Below are 23,489 nucleotides of genomic sequence, written 5' to 3'. Positions count from 1 at the left end.
AGAGCCCCTGAGCCACAGAGTTATTACTGCAGAGTTATTTCATAGAGTCATTGCAGGCTGCACGTGGAGAGAATAAAAGCCATCTCCCCTCACACCTCGGGTTCTGGCCCGGACCCTTAGCCTGTAGGAAGATGCCAGAAGACATTTCCAGTGCGAGATTTGCTTCTTAACCAAATGCAGCCGGGCCATAAGACTTTATTTACTGCTGGGTCTACGCCCTCTGTTATTAAGCATTTGAACCAGAGCACCTCTTTGCAGAGGCCAAGCTACCTCCCACCCCCACATGGATCCGGGCGCCTCAGACTCTCAGAGGTCGTGCAGTTTTGATAACCAGCTTTGTCCTTCTAATAATACATAAATTCTTGAATTAGATTACAGAATTATATTAACTTTGTGTACTTGGGGGTGGAGGTAAGTCTTTGACGACCACTGTGAAGATGGTGGAATGAAATTACTATGAATGATTACGACTGTTATTATACATAAACGTCTCCTTTGGGACTGCTCAGTATGCCTTTGAACCCTTTATAAAATACATTCCATGGCGATTTAATAAATGCTATAATTTGCTGGTGCGCCTTACACATAGGCCTGGTCCAGCCTGGGTCTGGATCAGCACCACAGAAAATGCAGAGGCCGCCCGGACCTCGGTGGGGGTACTGCTGTGGTGCAGGGGGACGGCGTGTCGGTCACTGCGTGGTACTCTTCATGTTCTACTAGCGGACCAGAAGGCCCCTGTCTCTGAAAGGAATCCGGGGCGTAACATATGTCTCAGACAACAGAGCGGCTCCCGCTGGAATTTGTAAGGCTAAGGCACCTCGCAGGCCTGGGCCCCTCCCCTTAGCATCACGCAGAGCCTGTCACACTCAGCCCCGGGGGACCAGACAGCGGTTGGCACTCTGCTGGAGACACAAGGTACTGCAGCTTTGAGGAACACCTCACAATATGAGAAATACAGAAAAATTAAGAACATTTTAAAATAAAATAACATAAAAACAAAAAAGCTAAACTAAAGGTAAGTAAAACATTTCATGAGATATTTAGATTCGTTCAGTAAAATAACGTTTTCATAGTTTTTTCCTACGTTATTACATTTACTTCATAAGAGAAAACAATGAAAAATTCTCCTGGATGTGAAAGAAATAATTACTGCTTACCAAAAATAAAGGGTATGAAGTTTTTCATATAATTGCTTCACATAGCCAGCATTTCCCCGGAAGTTCAAAATGCAGATCTCAGAAATGTATCGCACACTAACAAGCCATAAGAGGCATTCTGGGTGAGTGTGAACTCGAGAGACATGTACAGAAATAGACAGAAATAGCTTTAACTTTCTAATCTGGCTAACATGAGCCTGCGTGTTGCTACAGAACTCGGGAGCCTCTGGAAATGACAGCGTCACAATTTCACTGGCCAGATAGTAAAGGTCAGGGAGAGTAAACGAGCTCAGAGAAAAGTCTGGAGCCCCCTGGGAGGCCCATCTAGTGTAAACAACACTTTAGCCCGTCTTGAGCTGCGAAATCGGAGAATAACCCTCAACCAAGCTCTCGCCTGCTCAGAGAGCTTTTCCCAGGACAGTCACATGAGCCCTTTGCGCTAACGCCTATTACGCGTCTGTTTAGGGGAAGCAGCAAATTACACTAAGTTCAAAACATGGCCGACGACATTCTTCACGAAAAACAAGCGCAGTTATCAGCACCAGAGTCGTGCTCTTAAAGTTTATGACATCGGCAAACACACGCCCCTCAGCACAGGCTAAGATGGACTCGCTGATAAAACTACAGATATTCACCCAGAATCTTACAGATCTCAACCAGAAAAAAAAATAGAAAAGAAAAAGGTGCTTAGTGAGATTTAAATTGTGGACACGTTTATGGGACAGAACCTCCAAACAGGGTGATTCATGAGGAACTTGGGGTCTGTTTATCTTAATGGAAACTCGCGGGAAAACCCAGCTCCACATTTAACTAGACTTGGCTGTATTTGCTTGAGACAGTGACGAGCGTCGAGAGCGTCTACTGTAAACCCCCCCCCCCGAAAGTGTAAGTGAACTCATGGACTCATCGTAAATAAGCTACGATGGGTCGAAGTTTCGCTTCCAGTTAGCCAGCTCGGCTAATGTCACGCATCACCACACATTTCACCCAATCACAAACGTCCCAAAAACAGATGCACGTCTTACAAAGTGTCCAAAGCGGCACTCAGTCCGCCGCTGAACCGAAGGCCTCTCTGGGCCCTGCTGACCCCGTTTCCTTGTCTTTGTCTGTGGGCCTTTTCCAGTGTAAACCTCCACCAGCTCTGACAGCATGATAGAATGTTCCAGGGTCTCCTCACAACAATGCAGTTTGTTACTCAGACTTCAGCAGGTTGCTGTGGGGGCTCCCAGTCAGCCGTACACAGCCTGCAGTCAAATGCGTAATGCAACGTCTTTTCATTCCAAAATGTAAATACATGCCATCATTGCTGATTAATTTCCTTTGATCATATCTAAGCAGAGCTAATTACAACTCATCAAAGTGTGTTTTTTACAGCTCAGGGTATATGCTATAATATGTCAGAGCTTGTTATAAATGGCTCAAAATCTCATTACAGCTCATCAGAGTGTATTAAAACAGCCAAGAGTTTGTTATTTCAGCTACAAATGTATTTCAGGTTACTTGTGTTATTATCATGATGACACGGGAATCTGGCTCGTGCATTTCTCTTTAAATACGCTTCTTTAACAGACGTCCCTCCTCTGTCTATGATTCTCCCCACTGCATCTGGAGCAGTCACTATTAATGGCAACTTAGTGAGTCACTTATCAGCTCCCTGATTGGCTGAAATTGAGGCCTGGCTCTGTGTTTGTCTGACTCCGAAATCTAAAGCCCAGCTTACCAAACTGTTGGCACTGTGACTGTGACTGTAACTGCATGTGACCATGACCAGGTGTGTGACCGTGCTTCTGACCGTGCTTGTGCCCGGGTGTGTGACCGAGTCTTTAACCAGCTGAGTCACTAGGTGACACAGGTAATGTGGCCACACCCGCCTAGGTTACATCCTCCTGGACGTCACATCCTTGCAGATTCTGTATGGGTATGTGGACCAGGGACACAGTTTAGCGGCAATTTTTTCTCGACACTCTCGCGGAATCACGGCATAGACACTCACGGATAAATGACCCCAGAGTTCAAATTCCAGCCTGGGATGTAGGGAATCCCGGCCGACGCAGCGACGCAGTGCGGCAGTCCCTTTTAAAGCCTGCAGGAAAAGCGACTCGGAAGTGTGAGGTACCGTGTCGTTACTGTGGAATTCCTTCCAGAAGCTTCCTGTAAAATGTATTGCAGACAGGTGCTGTCAGCAGCCTGGAGTCACCCATCTGTCACGATGTTGCATACATATATAAACAAGCTTTGCAGCAGTGAAGACCGGCTTCCTAAAAGTGAGGAGCCTACAGTCACAAAGAGCATGACAGCTTGCGGTCACGAGGAGCACAATGGCCAGCGGTCACCAGGAGTATGACAGCCGGAGGTCACAAGGATAACATGCCCTGCAGTCACAAGCAGTACGTGACCTGCGGTTACGAGGAGCACGACAGCCTGAGGTCACGAAGAGAACAACGATCTGCAGTCACATGGAACCCATGGCCTGTGGTCACGAGGAGCTCATGGCCTGTGGTCCTGAGGAGCCCATGGCCTGTGGTCCTGAGAAGCCCATGGCCTGTAGTCCTGAGGAGCCCATGGCCTGTGGTCCTGAGGAGCCCATGGCCTGTGGTCCTGAGAAGCCCATGGCCTGTGGTCCTGAGGAGCCCATGCCCTGTGGTCCTGAGGAGCCCATGGCCTGTGGTCCTGAGGAGCCCATGGCCTGTGGTCCCGAGAAGCCCATGGCCTGTGGTCCCGAGGAGCCCATGGCCTGTGGTCCCGAGGAGCCCATGGCCTGTGGTCCCGAGGAGCCCATGGCCTGTGGTCCTGAGAAGCCAATGGTCTGTGGTCCTGAGGAGCCCATGGCCTGCAGTCATATGACTCCAATCTGTTAAACTGCAGGGTTTATATCCGAGCCAGTGCTTGGATACGCGATGAGTGCTGTTTTAATTTGCATTACATTTATTTTTGATGATGCTAAAGTGACATATAACTGAGAAAACAGGGTCAGCCAGTGGCTAGAGGAATAGGGGGTTAGGGGCGTCGCTCAGGGCCCAGCGGTGACATCACTCTGACAACCACAAGATTCGAGAATCTAATTCAAATTAACTAGCGCTGACTAACTCAGCCTCAGGTTTGTTCTTCTCCCCACAGGTTACTTAAAAGCTTTGGGCAGTTTTAGAAAGGTTAAAAGGATATCATGGTTGCTCACACACACACACACACACACACATAGATCTGTAATTATATCTTTGTGGGGAACCCCTACCCAGCCCTAACCTTAACCATAAGTAACCAAACAAAATACCAGACTTTTTTAGTTTTTCATTGCAGTCACAGATTATTATAAAACACTCACACACTGACACGCAGCTTAAGAGAGAATAAGGTAGGTTTTAAATATATATTCAGCACAAACATACAGCGATGGTAGCCGAGCCAGATAGAAACGGCCCACTCACTGCCTGGGCCCCACAGGCGGCCTGGGAGATGCCTGACCCTTCGCTCTGGGCCTCATGGGGGGGGGGGGGAGACCACGTCTACTTAAAAACTCCTGACAGTCCATCCATCTTACTGCCCTTCAGAACAGCAAAACTGTTTGACTCTCCTGATCTGCCCACTTTCATGTTGGCCTCCTTCCAGGCTGTCCCGCTGAGGACCATCTTGTCCTCTCACCCCCTATCTGCCGCCACACCTTCCCTTACATTCACATGTACTGAGATAAAATGGGCCATAAATGCTGGCTTTTGAGCCTTTTTATCGCTGGTTCTTCTCCTGTTTGGGGCTTGGTGCTGATCCTCAGGGACCTGCGGCTCCATCATCTGGATCTCATCTCGCTATCAACGCGGCCGACTGTGAGGTCATGTTACTCCAGCCTGCAATACTGGATCTGAGCTAATGCAGCCAGGAAACTAACGATTCTAACTTTAAGGATGAGCAGCTGGTGAAAATGACATTAGCATGAGGAGAAACTCCGAGGGCAGCAAACATTGCTTAGGGCTGCTTGCAATTATTCGTTTTAGCCATAAAGCTAAAATAGATTTGTATGTTACTGTCAACTTTTCACGCTCCAGGTTCCCGCAACTCTGCATAAGAGAAGCGGATGTAGAAAATGGATGGATGGATGCTATCTTTTTAGGTTTAACATGGAGCCAGCCAGATCAGGAAAACATAAATGTGGGTAACATGTGGGCAACAGGGCAGACACCATAAACACTTGCAGTTAACAAGCCACGAGTTACGGATTCGTAATTTCATATTTCGGTCGAATTGGAAACTTACGTAGCAAAAGAGTCTTTTCCTTCTTTGTTTACAGAGAGATTAAAGAGATGTTTCTCAGACAGGAAAGCGGTTAAAGTCAGTAAATGGATGACTTAAACAACGGTCGATGCCCTCAGAAGCGGAATGAGAGCCAATGAAATGGAGCTGTTCACCTTTGAGAAGAGGGTTTGCATCCATCTGGAAGGAGCCTCCCTTTAGTGTCAGTCCTGCTGGTTCCTGCACTGACTGATGCCAATCTGTTTCTAAGCACCCAGGCACCAATGACACCGGAGGGATGATGGGATGGCAGGAAAGCAGCCGCCTTCTCCTGCCTCCTGACTTCCGTGTCCAGCCGACTGTATTTCTCAGTTGCTTGTTTGGAGGGACTCCAGATGGAAAAAAACAGCCTAATTTTTGTCCGCTCATGACTTGGAAAGCTCTGCCAGAGGGGGCGCTAATTAATCGATCTTAGTGTCCACAACGAGACCAGTGTGCTTGGTAATAAAATTGAACCCAAATTGCTTTAAAAATTCTCCAGTCTATGCGCCAAAGCAATACTTGACTCTTTTTTCAGTCTGCAATTTACTCATATATTTTTAGTCTAACCTGATTACCCAGATTGCTTTCATATTTGTTCCGTGTTGTGAGAAAAGTATCACTGTAAGGAAAGAGTACTTTCAACTGAAGGTCTGTTTACAGCGCCATCTGCAGGAGATCTGTGGCCCCTTCTGATCCGCCTCTTCGCTTCCGCAGCCCGGCTCTCTGGGCGTCGCCCTTCAAGGATCCTCATTATCCAGAAACCGTGGGTGCGTGAGACACGTGAAGGCAGGGAGGTCTGAGGAGTCGCGGGGTTAAACAGGGCCCCCAGGCCTCTGCCCCCCACAGATGTTGTAAAACACAACCGTTGGGAAAACACACTTTGATTGATAACAATCACCGTGTGGTAATCTACTGAGGGGAGGCATTGTTACCAGTCAAACCAGGACTCACTGTAAACACCCATAAAGAGGATTGATGATCTTTGGTCTGTCCTTTAACAGACGACTCAGAGGAGGTACGAACGTGAAAACGGTGCTGATCCGCGAGGAATGCGAGGCCACGCACGTGAACGTAACTAGTTTGTACGTACAGGTACGAGTTTACAGAATCCGGACTTCTAAGAGTGGAGCGATCTGTGGTGTGAACTAGGGGTTCCTAACCTTTTCATGTACGCATGCAGGTTAACTTTGTAAAATGAAAATCATGGACCATTACAAGAGCTGGCGGGAGAGAAGAGGGTGCAGGCGAATCGATCGGCGATTTCAGAAGTTTAATCATTTCCATTTTTTTCAGACGCAAACAGAATGAGGGTTTGTAAAATTGAAAATATTTCATTTATTTTTATAAATAACCCCCAGCATTTTGTGGCACAGCGGAATACCGGCCTGGACCAGTCGGCAGATCGGGGGTCAGGAACCCCTTGTGTAATGGATTCTCCTTCAGCATCACATCTGCCCTTGGCGTACGTGTGCCAGCGAACCTCTCTCACTGCGTGATGACATCCCACCTAATTGTGGACGGCCTGCACATAACAGAGAGACGTCTGTCAATATCCCCGCTAACAGCTGCCCATAGTGTGAGGAACTGATCAATTTTGTAAATGATGGCGATAATCAAAGAAAGGAGCCGCTTCGTAAATTATGGGACCGGAGGCGTGTCGATGGGGCCCCTCCCGGCAACCGCTGATGCTGCGTCGCCACGACAACCGCAACAGGGACTGGCATGTCAGCAGCTGGGAAGCAACTATGTAACTATGTCGCCTGAAATCCTCGCCAACGCAGCTCAGGTTCGTATGCTTGAATCATGTGACCACACTACAGATAATGTGTTAGAAGAAGCAATTCTGTTGATGAGTCTACTTAATACTTCAAAGATTACATTTATATGAAATATACCTGGATTAATTACAGCATTATTCTACGCACAGACAGAACAATGTCTAAATCAACCACGAAAATAGGCTCTTGTTTTGCTAAAGACTTATACGACATGTGGTATAAAGTCCGGTTTGAAGCACAGGGATAGTCAAGCTCCCCCACCCAATAATTTTATCAAAAACGACACACAAACGTTCATGATGAGAGCTTTTCACTTGACGAAAGCAGGCCTACAAATCTGGAGTGAGAACTTAACAAGCACAGGGCCATGTTCCTGCTAATGGCCGAGATTCATGGTCTAGAGCAAATTCATGAAATGATGTAAACAGATGATGGATGGATATTCGTCATTATTTCACCACCAAGAAGCTTCAACACATCGTTAAAGCAGGTTGCAGCATATGCTTTTCGCCAAAAGTATTGACCACAGATACTTAGTTTGAGAAGAAACAAGCTAATTATTACTTAGTCATTTGTAACTCCGGCAGGGACAATTAATCCCACATGCTGGGCTTTGCTCGAATGTGCCGGCAAGCGTGGTAGCAGCTTCACGTTTCCAGATAACCCCCTTCTGCCCTGCCATCCCTCCCCCCCAAGCCAGAGATTGGGAGACGATCTCTTCAGAATATAAACAGTGTGGCAGATTTGGGTCACCTAAAATATATTACTTGTAAAAAGGCAATTCTACAGAAAAGTCTACCAGTTTAACTGCCATCATTGTTGGGGGGGGGGGGGGGGGGGGACGGGACATCTGTTAGTGTTTTACTTCACACAACATGACACTCAGAATTGATAAACTGCTGAATTTCAGTATAAATAAAACATAAGGAGGGAGTGAGCGAGCAAGAGAGAGAGAGACAGACAGAGAGAGAGAGACTGACAGAGACAGACAGACAGACAGAGACAGACAGACAGAGACAGACAGACAGAGACAGACAGACAGAGAGAGAGAGGGGGGGGGGTCCAACAGAGGAACAGGACACCACTACTTCAGGCTCATATTTATTTTTCCTCTGACTGGTAACAGGCAAGACTGGCCTGCACAGTGCCCCCCTGCCCCCACAGCCCCCCCGGCCATCGATTGGGGGGGGGGCAGCCTTGCCGTCACTCCCTTACTTACTGCTCAATCTCCCCCCGGCTGACATTTACGGTGCACTGATTGGACCCTGTCACTGCCAAGCCTGTAAATCGTCCCCGAGCAGCTGTGAGCCGCTCACCCCGGCTGCAGAAGGTCCATCCCGCCATCGCTTGACCCCCTGCCCTTATTAGAGCAAGTCAATCAGGACCCCCATAACCCCACCCTCCTGTCACCCCCCCCCCCCACTTGGCGAGGTCAGTGCTGCCACACACTCCGGCTAATGGAATGCCACTGCTTATCTGGAGAAACACTTAATCCCAGGTACAAATGGGCTGGATAGGAAAAGCCCCCCTGCATACTCTCATGGTGCCCAGTAGGGGGCGGTACTGCACTAAACCCCCTGCTCTGGCACTCACCAGACATGATTTAATGATACTGAGGGTGACAAAAACGTTGCCCTGAAAGTGACATCGGCTTACTAGTGTTTTGTAAGAGGACAGCTGTAAAAAATATACAAAACTGACCAGAATTATTAATACAAGATCAAATTAAAGAATAAACTTGTGCTTATTCTGGATGAAACATCTGTGTGTGGACCTACAGGAAATGTGTGACTGGATCTGTTGTAGCATCGGGCCCCGAGCTCCAATCATCCAGCGAAACGTTACAGTAGAGTAACAGAGGTGATCCGTTCCCAGAATCCTCTACTCTCACACATTCTTTGGGGAGGGGTGGGGGGCTCAAAAAAATCCAACAAGAGGCAGCCCAGTACACGTCTGCGATAATGTCACGGGCCGAGCCAAAGGCTTACGCGGACTGGGAAGTGCCAAAACAAAGATGGCCGGTGATGCAGTGATGGATCGTCAGAGGACTGTTAACTTCACTTTAATCAAAGCCCTGATATGGAAGAGGAAGGGTCTGGTGGACCCAGGGCGAGGCCAATCACATGCTTCTTAATAGCTGGGGACTGGAGGAAGCCTGGCTCTGTCGCTCGTCATGGAGCGGGTCGTGCTTCAGACGCCTCTCAGGGAAGACGGACGCCTCGGTGAAACACGAAAATCTGGATCAGGGCCCTTTAATCATCTCAGCCAGCTGGAGCTCAGGAGGAACCGGCATTTCTCACGCCCCCATCTCAGCGCGAGGAATGTCACGCTAATTGGTTAAATAGACCATCGAGTTGTCTAATAACAGCAAGATGCATGTGCACGCTCCTCATGCCTTAATGCATGTCCGGCACCTGTGCTCTGATTGCGTCTTGATGCACGACGGCATACAGCACTTTGTTCTGTAAGCAGCAGGAGAGTCTGCGCACGTCACCGCACTGATTAGGAGGCATGCTAACGACCCACAGACTTCACTCTATCAGCCAGGCTGCATATTTTTACTGTAAATCAACCAGACTAGGAATTCTAGGAAGTGACTTGCTTCAGTATATGGGCATCGCAGCTTCCTGTGTGGGTCACAGCTTCAGAACAGCAAAGGATGTTAGACGCAGAAACAATGTAGAAAACAATTCTCATTTTGAGTTTTTGTGTCACAGCAAATCCAGGACACCATTTTACTACATTAATTAGTATTACTGTTACTATTACTGTTACGAATACTATTACTGTTACAGTGTTACTATTAATATTACTAATACAGTGTTACTATTACTATTTTACTACTATACGAAATTGTCCCTGCAAGCAATAAAGTATATATTTTATAGCCAAAAACATATGTCCCATACGTTCATGAATCCATCTTCTGTACCCACGTGACCTATGCAGGGTCACGAGGGGGGGTCCAAAGCCTGTCCCGGAAGCTACGGGTGCATGGCAGGGACCAAGGCTGGATGGGACATCACAGGTCTTCACAGATCTGATATATTATATAAGGTTTTTTTATTACCTTGAAGGACAGAAAGGTCTTATTTTTAATTTTATTTTTTTTTTTTAAGAAACTTCATTTTGTGCATTTGGTGTAAATCATTCAAAAAACAATTCTTATAAACAACATACTTTTCACCAAGGTGCCGGTGTAAAACAGCTTTCACTGAATTGAAATTCCGTGGGTACTGAGTGGATTTTTTTCTGGAAATCAGGCCATTCAAATAAGCAAGGCAAACAAAGGTGTAAGATGTGACAACAGATAGTCTTCTGGATCGGGGAAAATTCCACTAGGGAAGCAGATATAAATCACTTAGCAATCATTTAAAAATCACAGACAAATGCTCAGAAAGTATGTTCTCACTGAGGGTCCCAAATAAATATCATTAATACGAACTAAATTGGTTCAACTTTCAGCTTTGCGTGTTTTCACTACTGTAAAAATAAACCTGAAAGAAATGTTTATAACGTTTGAGAAGAAGATGTTTAGATAGGAAATTCTGAGCGAGCTGATAAAAACAGGCCAGCGAAACTCACTGCTTTCTCACACAACACAGCCGCAGATCGAGGGAAATGGACCAGAAAATAACTTCAGTGACAAATTATGTAGCTTTCTTAGCCAGTGAACCGGCGTTAAACATGTCACCTCCACACTGGCCCGCACAAAACAAAAATGATTTTCCTGGCATGTGGCCGGGGATCTTTTGTATTTCCCAGGAAAACCCGATGCTGCCGGCCCAGGTGGTGATGTCATGGGTTGGACCGCACGTGCAAGGTGATGCCGAATGCTCTAGGTGTGCCAGCCGCCATTTATACATCAGACCAATCAAGCGGCCCTGCTCCGTATTTCGTCTGACCCTGTTTTTCAACGACATTCATCTGCTTCTCAACAAACAAACGGTTTTGCCTTTACTATACCTGTACTATACAACAGTTACATCTTATAGATCATTAATCCTTTCACTTCCTCCTGCACCATCTCAACTGCAAAAATTTACACAGTCCTTCCTTCTGGATCTCCATGTATCATAACCCCAACAGACCAAGAATCCCATAATTATCTGCACAGTCAGACCACACATCCTTTCCCTCCCTTTTTCTACAGGTGTGCAGCATGGCTCAGAATCTGGTCTGTCATTATTTTTCTTTCTTCACTGATTATTCCAACGCTGCGATACTGAAAATGGGATCCCTTACCTCATCACTCTTATGACTTGGAAACAGAGTGAAGGATCTGGACAGCTTTCAAAAACTTCTCTGCCTCTATTAGGGTTTGTCAGATTTCACTTGTTGTACAGGCTGCCAGAGGCCAGTAACTTTTCCCAACATTTTGAAAGACTGTCTCCTCAAACATTAATCAGATATCAGCTAACTAACTAACATACTAACAAATCGAAGCTGAAACAGAAGATAGTTCTATTCAAATATTAATCTGCACATAAGCTTAAAGTAAATTAACCTAGTCATTAATCATAATTAAGGTCATGCACAATTAGGTTCTTCTCAGCAGTGTTTTTAAAAAGCATTTCTTTTTTTGGCATAAACATTATTGTTAACGTTGCATTTCAGCGAGATGAATGAAATGCTGACACATGCAAAACTGGGGGTAATGTTGACTGGTTAGTGGGTGGTCAGTCTTACAGTTAAAGGGATCTGAAGTAAAGGAAATGAGATACATTCCAAGTGAGCGAGAAGAAAATTCAGTGATAAGAAATTCGGCAGAAATGGCCGCCTCTGGTTCAGTGTGCAGCCAGGAAGTCGACGGCTCTGAGGGCACTGTGGGTCAGAGGGATGGGCTATCAGGATGGGGCCACAGGGCCACGGGGCCCGGGGCCATCACACATTTATAGCTCACGTTATGTGATGGCTGGCAGAGCGTGTCATTGCACACGCTTGCATGTCTCCAGTCAGATATCCTTCACAAACTGAGATGAAGCTCTTTCCTGTTTCCCTTCCTAAAACTGGAGTATGGTTTATAAAAAGAAGGCAATATCACTTACAGACTTAGCACATGCCTAATTGGTGTCAGACGGAAATGTAGTGCCAATGTAGTGTTTTTCCTTGCTAATGATCTTGCAATTAGTGTAGAATGAAAAGCAAGGAAATAGGTCCTCCAAGATACCATGTCAGACGTGGTCATGTGACAGACGAGGTCACTGTCTAACTGCTGTTTTATGCTTAATGTTATTTTAAACTTGCAGTTTAAACTTGTTATTACCATGTGATATACAGGCGAAAATGTAAATCAGTAATGTTAGAAATGACAATTATAAAAACATGACATTAGAATCTTTAATACTCACTAGACTGATAACTCTTTTAATAATCATATACAAAACAATGCATTATAAATCTCAAAAACAAACATTATACTAACTATGATCTTCAATAAATACCCCTGAAATTCAAGATGATTTAGCTTTAACAGAAAAATATACTTTTTATTATGCCGATTGTGTTTCATAAGGAATCACATACTTAAAGCAGAATCCATTGTTGCCTGAAAGATCCCGAGATATTGAGATGACTGGGATGATTTAAAAAATTCTATGACCCAAAATGTAAAGTAAGACGACAGTCCCACCAACCATAAAATGGTGAAAATATGAACATCATAATCAGGCAATTCAAAGACAGACACTAAAAAATATTTTAAATAAATTACTAACAGCTTGTAGACCTGGAAAATCACAGTTTGAACTTTCATCCATATATAATCTGAGTTCAGTTCAAGTTACTTTTGTAAGTCATATGCAAAGTAATTGATCACAGGCACATATATATTTTTACATAAAATGATGGGACACACACAAGGTAGGACTTTGTCCGTATGCTGTCCTAATCACTTTATTAAGCTTGTATACAAACATACACACTCTCATACACACACAGATTAATGGTCTATATCATTATAACCTTAACTATAAATAACCAAATGAAATACACAACTTTTGGCAGTTTTAGTTTTTTGATTGTAATCGCAAATTTTTTATAAAAATTTGTTTCCTCTCATGGGGACCAAAAAATTGTTCCCTCAAGGTCAAAACTACAGGTTTTTATCACAATGTGGGCACATTTAGTCCCCATGATGTAATTTACTGATAACCCACAAACACACACACATACACACACAGACATATACAGATGCGAGGACATTGTGAGTCTCTGCTGCACCAGGATGGTGTGTAACTTCTCAAACACTAGGACGCTCTTTCGGAGCTTAGCAGGGGTGAGGTGCTTCACAAGGAGTGCGCAATGTATTCCACGTGACACATCTAACACTCTCACTCCCCCCTGCAGGCAGGGCACTGCGCACCCCAATGAAAAAGGGAAATTAATTAAGCTTAAAAACTGAACTATAGAGTGACTGACACAAACACTCCCGGACTTGAAACGAGTGCTTGGTTATCTCGGCAGCACATCGACACACACACTGTGCCAGGAATTTAATACACGCTCTTATACCTCCAGGTCCGAAGGCACCAGTGACACAGTAAACAGGGTGACTGCGAGTGAGTTCTACCACCACAGCTACAAACAGCGACAAACTCCGTATCGGCTCCCCCCACTATGAATTCCCCCCATCCTGAAAAGTGCTAAATTTCTCCGCGATCCCCGCTGTGACCAGCTGGAGTACAGGCAGGGAATCTAACGCTAAACGCCAGGCTTCAATTGACAGGAAATGTAAAACTTCTTCCCCAAAATATCTGTTTCATGTCCTATAAGTAACTAAATAAAGCAACACCTGGCCCACAGTCCGTTACGCCCCAGTTCTCACTCGGGACGGCCGTTCTCGGGGTCCTTCTGTTAGCGGCGACTGACTCAACCCTTCAGTTGAAACCCTTCACATCCAAGAACAAAAACATCCACGTTCCAGGACGGATTTGCTGTGTGTGCCCTTAAAGCTCTGTTGTATGAACTGGCAACATGCAGCATTTTTAACGAAACTGCCCTCAATCCAGATGAATACTATCGTAAAAGAGTGAAACACATGTAAGTGTTGGCCTTGTCTCCTCTCCACGTAGCCCAGCTTTGTTTAAAAGGCTGGAATTTTTACAGCCACCCCTAGGAGAGTCAGTGTTTAACACCCGCAATACAGAGAACCGGGCGGCATGCTGGTGCAGTGGTTAGCACTGTTGCCTCACACCTCTGGGACCCGGGTTCGAGTCTCCGCTAGGGTCACATGTGTGAGGAGATCGCATTGGCCCCCCATCCTGGGTTGTTCCCTGCCTCGTGCCCATTGCTTCCGGGATAGGCTCCGAACCCCCCGCGACCCAGTAGGGTAAGCGGTTTGGAAAATGGATGGATGGATGAATACAAAGCACCCAGTACAAAACCTGTCCTCCCCGACAGCTCCTCAATGCTTGTGGATGGCACAGGATTGGCACCTCAAAACTGACTGACAGGTTGACCCTCCAATGAGCCTTTCTGGCAGGGCTTCCGCCTTGCATTAAAGCTAATTAAAGGTTTTTCTGGCTTATGCGTATAGCATATAGCAGCATTACAGGGGGCTTATAAAAACATTGATTTGAACTAGACCCAGGGAAGGTATGGGGTGGAGTTTCATCAAAGAGTCTGTCAGACAGTGCGCGTTAATCATTTCAATAAAGCCACTACTTCTCAGGCTCTGGATATAAGCGAGAGGAGTGACCTGAACATTAAACCCTGTTCATGTATAAGGGGCCACAAAGGGTCGGGACCAGTGCGTCCAGGTCTGGATGCCAGTAGCCTGTGTGTGACATGGGGCTGTTTACCATGGGGCTGTAAATACATCACACAGATTACTGTTACACTGCTTTAAGAGAACTGACTGCTGTTGAGTCTGTCATTAAATATACCAAAAGAATGCATTCGTTTTTCCTCTAAATATTGTTCAGACGTAACTTTCACTTGTGTTCGAAACACTAGGACGACTAGCAGTGGGCGACGGTGGAAGTGCCTCGGTATCCATCAGTAAGGCAGAGCCACAGGTCCAAGCTATCGCGCGCTCTTTGACAGGCAGTGCTGATTGTCTTTACACCCTTAAGTGGAATGTGAGCACAGGGAGGGTTTCACAGTATGGGAAGCCCATGACCTTCTGATGGATAACTACCACAGCATTACTGCAGTCCAGGCACAGACCATGTAGGAACCACGCACAGACCATGTAGGAACCACGCACAGACCATGTGGGTACCACACAAAGACAATGTAGGAACCATGCTCACACCATGTGGGAACCACACACAAACCATGTAGGAACCGCGCACAGACCATGTGGGTACCAGGCACACACCATGTAGGAACCATGAACAGACCATGTGGGAACCATGAACAGACCATGTGGGAACCACACATAAACCATGTAGGAACCATGAACAGACCATGTAGGAACCACGCACAGACTATTTGGGTACCACACACAGAGCATATAGGAACCACGCACAGACCATATAGGAACCCTGCACAAACCATGTGGTTTCCATACACGGACCATGTGGGTCCCATACAAGGATCATGTGATTCCATACACGGACCTTGTGGGTCCCATACAAGGATCATGTGATTCCATACACAGACCATGTGGGTCCCATACAAGGATCATGTGATTCCATACATGGACCTTGTGGGTCCCATACATGGACCATGTGGGGACTGTATGCAGACCACGGCTGACTCACCTCCCACAGGTGCCGTGTGTTGCGGGTGACTCCTGCTTGCACCTTGTCCAGAAGCAGCGGCACCCCCTGGAAGGGCCCGATCCAGGTGCCCTGGGGGATGCGCTGAGCAGCGCAGATGCCGTAACCCAGGCCGGGCACGGTGCTGGTGCAGAGGCAGACCTCGCGGGGCAGGTCGCGCAGCCACTCGGGGACCTCAGGGGGCGGCACCACAGCCGACGCGCTGCTGGTCCCCACTAGCCGGCGCAACGAGTGCAGGGGGCCGTGCATGGGGCACTCTCCGTTCCGGTTGTCCGCACACATGTCACAACCTACGAGGATGGGGGTGGGGGACAGCGGTGTCACAGCGGTCACACACGACCTGGTTCTGTTCCTGCGTGGACCCTCGCCACCGAGTTCGCTAAGAGTGTGGAGCTTTTAGCACAAATGGCCGATCCTATGGCTGTCTACACAACAGCCAGATGCTTCAGTGATGCTTCTTCTGGGCAGACTGAAACAAAATGACAGCTACATGAAAGTCACATCGGCAGCAAAATGAAAGGAGCCGTGCCATTCGTTTGTTTTGTTTTTGTTTGCTTGATTTCATTTGTTTTACATTGTACGTGCAGTTTAATAGTGCGTGAATACGTGTTACCTGTTATTAATTTTGAATTATTAATAATACGGATCATAACATACAGCCTTCACTTTTTAGTACGAATCTTCCAGCCAAAAGGGAGCAAATTTCGTAAGTTATCATATTGAAGCCTGTAAATAAAACAATTAATTCAAAAACGTGCGACTTGCATCAATCGGATCAAGCCGAAATTATATTAACTAAATTATTTAAAAAAATTCTGCGTTAACGGCCTTCGTGGTAACAACGGTAAATTTATTAAATTAAAAATTAAAAAATACTTCATATATATATATATATATATATATATATATATATATATATATATATATATATATATATATATGTGCGAACCCACTATATATATATATATATATATATATATATATATATATATATATATATATATATATATATATATACACACACACACGCACACTTTCTATTCTGTTCGCCACTATGTACAAGCGAAAAGATCGCTGCAAGTTTCGTATAATTAACTTTTTGAACCTGCCAAATAAAAACTTATTCACGTTAATATTTAAAATAATTTATTTTAAAGGTCAATTCATTGCCCTGAACTTACCGGCTCATTTCACCCACGTCTCACTCGCCAATAACCTTAAAACACTGATAGCCCAACCAATTTTACGGTTTTTAACTTTTCTGTTAATCTACAGAATTTACTAATAACACCTGATAAGGAATAGCCCGCAGGCAGGACACGCTTTATTGAAATGAATGGTCCCGCTGTTTAGTGCCTATAGGTATCTGGCTTCAGCTGAACACCCCCCAAGCTGCCCTCCACGGCGCGTAATTTCGCTTGTCCACCCGGAGGTAAGCGCCGCTGATCTCATTCGCACCGGGAAACCACGCAAATAAAGCATCAGGGCGAATTATGTGTTTCCTTGTCTAATACAGACTTTGGTCGCGTTAAAAATGACTGAGGTGGCTTTGAAATATGGGCCGGGAGCACTGAACGTAGATAAAGTAGTCTCCACGTCCCCAGAGACTCCCATATACCATGTTCGGATGATGAATAGAGGCCGATGGAGGAGATCGATCTCTGATCCACACTCACTCTACTCTCTTCTACAAAACTATACAGCAATTAATTGTGGCTTGTCCCCCCCATACTTCATCTCCTTGTGGCACATATCGATGGAGATTACTGCTGATGGGCCGTTTTATCACCTTAAATAAACAGTCACCCTTTTTTTAAACCTGGCTTTAAAATAGCGCCTTCTATCTATCTCTTTTTCCATGTTTATCGCACAGTTTGCAAGATGAATGGTATATTTTAAAAGCCACTAATTCCAATAAAAAAATCATATTATTTTTTATTATATTAATAATATTTTGCATATGCAAACTTGAATATATACCTTTTTTTTACATATTTCTGTTTTTTATATTTTCATGTAGACGTACGGAGTGTGTCAATTACTATATTAATAAACTACATGATGATGTCATGCCTTAAAAACAATCAATTGCTGTTCTTCATTATATATAAATTTTAAGCGATGCATATCATTCTAAAAAGCGCAGATCGGAATTGGTCACATATTATACAGTCCTATCACTAAATTGCATTTGAAATTCCAATTTCGTTTTGCCTCTTTACGGTTGCTGTTTCTTCGCTATTCGCGATTTTTCGCAAAATAATCTGACCACGATTAATGTTAGGCCTATTTGTAGAAAATTTTATGGATCTTGTTAAAAGTGACTTTTAATATCATTGTGCTGAACACCGGGTACTTATTTTGTTTTACTTTGATCTGCATTTCTTGTCAAAACTATATCCTAAGGCGGAAGAAAGAGCCCATCACTGCTGAAACTGGCCATCTTCTAACTCCTAAATTGAGTTTATTTTCACTTCAAACATGCTTATTTATATAATTCATGTCATTTACTGCAGTGACCCGCACACACATGCGACAGCACGCGCATACAAAACATTTTAAACAGCATTTAAAATAATGATCACAACGCATATTATAACGTTCAAGATGAACTTATTTAAAGAAAATGTTAGAATAATTGTTGACTTAACCTGAAATATAACCGCAATTTTATGATAACATTAAGTTATGCTTTAGGGAATGGAATAATCAGGCTATTTTAAAACGCCCCATTCTGAATAAACAGTGAACAGAAGGGAACTTTCAAGACATTTTGGTTTAATTTAAATCATAATCATAGCGGCCTTACATTTTCCGCACTCGTCCAATGCTGAATAAATATTTACTGCGAAAATGTTATTCACGTTGCTGCTTTAGGCAGTGAGCAGCAGGCAAATATTTATATTAAAATCTGTTATTTTTCATTGTTACTATAGGAATGGGCCTTTAATAATATTGAGCATTCGGTCGCATATTTAATTTACACGGTATTAATCTAGCCCTTTAATACAAAACAAAGTTTCCATTTCTGCAAACATGCCGGTATAATCTACAAGTGATCCAATTGCTTAGACAAACATGTTAATATTTATGTTTATATACATACGATTATTGGGGTCGCCGGCGTGGTTGTTCAGCGGAATTATCTCCATCCTCTGCTGTCCGTAGAGGTAGTAATCTAACTCCTCGGAAGTGAATTTATACCTTGATCCTCTGTCATTTTTACTGCTGGTCTGCAAACAAACGTCTTTTGGCTGGGGGTTGGTGTTCGCTGACGAGGGGATGTCGCTGCATAGCGTTTGTCCGAAAAGTGTTATCTGCGGCACGGATATCTGAGTAAGACCAGCGAGCGACGATGCCGAAGTGGTGGAAGAGGTGGAGGACGGCGTCAAAGCCGCCGAAGCGGAAGAGATGAGGCTGGGGCGCTGGCGGAGACTTTCCACTGAAATAGGCGTCCTCTCGGGCGGCTGGAGCTGCGCAAGGGTCCCGTTCTTCAACTGGCCCTGGGGGAAAAGCTGCTGCCAGTGCTGGATGTACGTCGGGTCCACTTTTAGAAAAGCAGATCCGCTTGGGTCACCGGGTTTCAGCATCTCCAAGCGCGGCTGCAACGCGCAACAAACTGTAAGTTTACATATATATATATATATATATATATATATATATATATATATATATATATATAATTTTTAATGGGCTTGCAGGGATTTAACTCAAACGAAACAAACGAAAAGTGAATTTAACTAGTTTTGTCTTAGAAACTATTCGGTGCAAACTGTCCACATAAGAAACCAGTTAGTCGAAAATTGTAAAACATTTTCACCAGATATGTAATAAATAGTTAGATAAACTGTTTGCAATGTCTTCAAGTGCAAGAATTAATAAAGCAAATGACGTGCACTGGTCATCTAATAACTCCAGTAGTAGTAGTAGTAGTAGTAGTAGTAATAATAATAATAATAATAATAATAATAATAATAATAATAATAACATGCAAAGTTAAATGCATGCATGGAACAGATAGCTCTCGCGACGTTCGCTACTTCGTATAAATTCCATTATCCTCCCCCGGCTCCATAAAGATCCTTGGCTGAGTCGAACAATCGACGATGCGCATACTTTTACGAGTTACCGTCTACATTTCTTTTCCCAATATTGGTTCACTGAGATTAAAAGCAAAGTTACACTCACCCAGTTTACGGGAAAAGTAAGCAATATTCGCCCCTCGCAGCGCTTTCCAATTTTTTCCCCAGCCTGCTACACCATAATCGCGCAGACTGGACGCTTCGCCGTGTTTGTTACCCCAGCCCCGTTTCAAGTACAACATCAGCTCCCCCCTCCAGGAAGGACACGTGGGTTTTACGACAGCACAACACGCTCGGGACTTGCTGCTCTTACCGGCCCGAAAATGCAGTGCGCATCTGTCTCTGCCAAAACTCTACCCATATTTTTTTGGGGCTTTTAAAACACAATCTTAGGCGAGCTTTAAGCAAAACATGCCAGAGAAATACAAGCTGCATTACACTGTTTTCAATCACTTAAATTTAAGCTGCTGTATTTGTAAATAATTATTGAAAATAGTACATTTAATAGGCCTAGAATAAGAGTGCATATCAAGACAAGGTTTTCATAAAAATACTAAGATTGAGTAATTGTAATTTGGTTGTATTTGTTTAATAAGTGTTACGCGTCTATGTTTTATTTATGATGTATTGCTCTCTGTAGATTGCGCTAAGCACAGTTGTACCGAAACCCGGCGTTTCCCAGCCGCCCTCAGCCGCTTGAGAAAGTTACTGCCGCTGAGATAGTGTCTGCGTGCCTAAATCTGGGCCGTTTGCGCGATTCTTTCCAGAGTGGCGCAAAAAAATGTTTTGACTGGCGTCAATTTGACAGGGCCATCCGTCATCTCTCGCCCTCTGCGGAGTGATAGCGAAGCAAAACACAAACATAATGGTCTGAAAATGAATTCTTAGTCTAAGAAACCACCATTTCACTGTACAAGAATGTGAATAATAACACAGACACCAAATGTCCTCGTACATTAAAAGCATTTTTCTTCGGGGAACTGCAGCGCGTTTCCCAGTCAGCCCTCCGCGGCATGAAGCTCGACAAGTGCAGTTTTTATTCTTCACACTTTACATCGATCAAATTTGTCACCGTGGGGCATTTAATTAATAACAGTTTAGCGCGCTGCTTTTACACATGTATTGAGATAGTCGTTATCTGGGATCTACCCCTACGTCGGATGCTGATTTAGGAAACGCAGTTTCTTTTTAAAAGAGCCCTCGAGAGGTCAATCCCCGCTGAAGTTTAAAGGCGTTCCCGTGCATTACAAAGCGTTCATTTAAGATCACGTACACTTGCATTTATAAAAACAGTGTTTCGTCGCAAATTATGTCCGTCATTACCAATAGTAACTGAAAGCAGTGAAAATATTTGCAGTGCTTTGGAAGCGTGCGAATGGAGAAGCTGTCTGTTAACTACCCCCCTTGGGAGCTGAACCCCGCCACACAGATCGTGCATGTCACGTTAACTCCAACAAATTATATTTATTACATTTTAACCGCGAACGCAGTAAGTCATTTTGTTTCTCCTTAATTATTAGGCATATTTGTAAAACATCTAGCACTATTTTATCTGGCAATGGCCGGTAGTAGATGTAATAATAGGCCTAATAATAATAATAATTACATTTTTATTAGGGCCGCGCAAAATATGTGGACTTTGAAGAAGTGTCTGTCAGTTATGTGTATTTGGTTTATTTTATATTTTATGTTTTATATTAGGATCACGTTTCGTATCTTCGCTACATTTTTTAGTTGCTTTTCGTTTTTTTTAAAGTGCGATTGTACCTACGCGGACATAAAAGGATTAAATTAGGCCTGTATGTATACAGCACTACGGTAAGTACAATCATTATAACTATTAGGTATAGTTTAAGGTGATGATGAAAAAAAATTTGAAATTTTCTGTTGTGGGGAAACCCAATTCGAACTTATTTCCTACACGAAATTTTTGTTAAAATGAGTGCAATGCAATTATAGGGAAGGCGTAGGGTGCTTTTTGATTGATTAATGATGGCTAAAGTAAAACACGCTGGAGTTGGAGCTTGGATCAATAAATTAACTGCCGAAATTCATCATTTTCTTTGGAAAAATAATGTAATTATTGAGCCACATTGTATCCACGGCATAACGGGTTTATATATTTGCATACTTGACTTTAAAGCGCTGGGATAGGTGTCTCCTGTATTTGCATACTGTATGCCGTTTGACATTCAATTAAAACGTTTACATTTCTTGTTAATTAATTCGCCTGATGGCTGCAAGACAAATGGACGGGCTACTTTGACAGGAGTCCGATAAAGAATTCAGCGGCCTCTCTCGGTGCCCCGGGTGTCTCCTGATTATGGTGCTAAGGTCACGGGTTGCTGGGTATATAATTCATTAATATAGACGTATATTCAGATGGGACTTAGTGATACGCAATTTCTTTGCATCATCAGGTTTAAACTTCTTCCATCACCAGGCGTAAGTGTTCGGCAAGCGTGAAATAAATGCCCTTGATATCGGCCTGCCTAACATGTTTTAAACATATTTTGGATATTTATTTATAGTAACAGCTATTTAACGTTTATGCCATGCTCGTCAATATTCTGATCAGGCAAAAATACATTTAAAACATTTTTAAATCAGTAGGCCAGAGAATTCCGCATGTCAGCACTTAGGAAAACCAAACCGTTTTTGCATAATCAGAAGTAAAACGCGTAATTTCCATGCAAAATTACTATTTTTATACATTTATGTGGTATGTCAGTTTTCACTCAGATATTAAACGGTTTTTTCTCAGATATTATGATAAAAATCTGAAGCAAATTCATTCGCAGCTAATACTTAATTTTTTTATTTTTATAGCCTTTGTTAATTGGCGTTTGAAGTCCATTTTCATTTAAAAAAATTAATTATCATTGATTATTGTGCTATTTGAAATTAGAACATTGCCAACAGTATATTTTTACGGTTTCGGTTAGCGAATTTCTAATAATTTTGCTCATTAGACAAAACACTGTTTCTGAAAGTATCAGTGACGCAGATAAGCTGCGTCAGTAATAAAATTAGTCCGATCATTTTCACTGAACAAGAGAGTGAATCTGTTAGCGATGCGCGCAGCTCCAGCCCTGAGAATTCAGCGGCGACACGGAGACCAACCCAAGGGGGCGCAGCGACCCTGGCTGTCAATGCACACGAATTCATAAACTTTGAAAACGCATCTTCAACGGAATTAAACCTCACAAAACGACCGTGTTTAGGCTCATTAGAGACTGAAATTTGCTTCATGTAATTTTGGGAAGGTTGTGCTTTTAAAAACATCTTTACAAATCTTACTGACTTGTTGCTGAAATACTGAATGAATGAAGCTTTTTTTTTTAAATCACCGTGGTATCTTATTGAGTGTGATGCTCAGCCATAATAATAATAATTATTATCATTATTGTTGTTGTTATTTTTATTAATCGTAGTAGTATTTCAGTTGAGGATGATGTGGATGTTCATAACATGAACAAAAAT

At 43.7% G+C, this 23,489-nt stretch overlaps 1 protein-coding gene across 3 annotated transcripts in view; it reads right to left on the bottom strand.

Annotated features, from left to right (window-relative positions):
- prdm6 (PR domain containing 6) overlaps positions 1–20,450 on the bottom strand; it is a 42,746-nt gene extending 22,296 nt beyond the window's left edge. For all 3 annotated transcript variants that reach the window (XM_049004406.1, XM_049004393.1, XM_049004400.1), the window contains exons 1-3: positions 20,113–20,450; positions 19,031–19,526; positions 15,907–16,214 (exon numbers count right to left, since the gene is read on the bottom strand). In XM_049004406.1, coding sequence (XP_048860363.1) covers positions 15,907–16,214; positions 19,031–19,514 — 792 coding nt within the window. In that variant the 5' untranslated portion in view covers positions 19,515–19,526; positions 20,113–20,450. The remainder of the gene's footprint in view (positions 1–15,906; positions 16,215–19,030; positions 19,527–20,112) is intronic.
- Between the last annotated feature and the right edge of the window lie 3,039 nt (positions 20,451–23,489).

The sequence above is a fragment of the Brienomyrus brachyistius genome, chromosome 2, assembly GCF_023856365.1.
Source record: "Brienomyrus brachyistius isolate T26 chromosome 2, BBRACH_0.4, whole genome shotgun sequence".
Classification (NCBI taxonomy): domain Eukaryota; kingdom Metazoa; phylum Chordata; class Actinopteri; order Osteoglossiformes; family Mormyridae; genus Brienomyrus; species Brienomyrus brachyistius.
The sequence above is the reverse complement of the archived record's forward strand: the minus strand, read 5'-3'. Positions and strand labels throughout refer to the sequence as shown.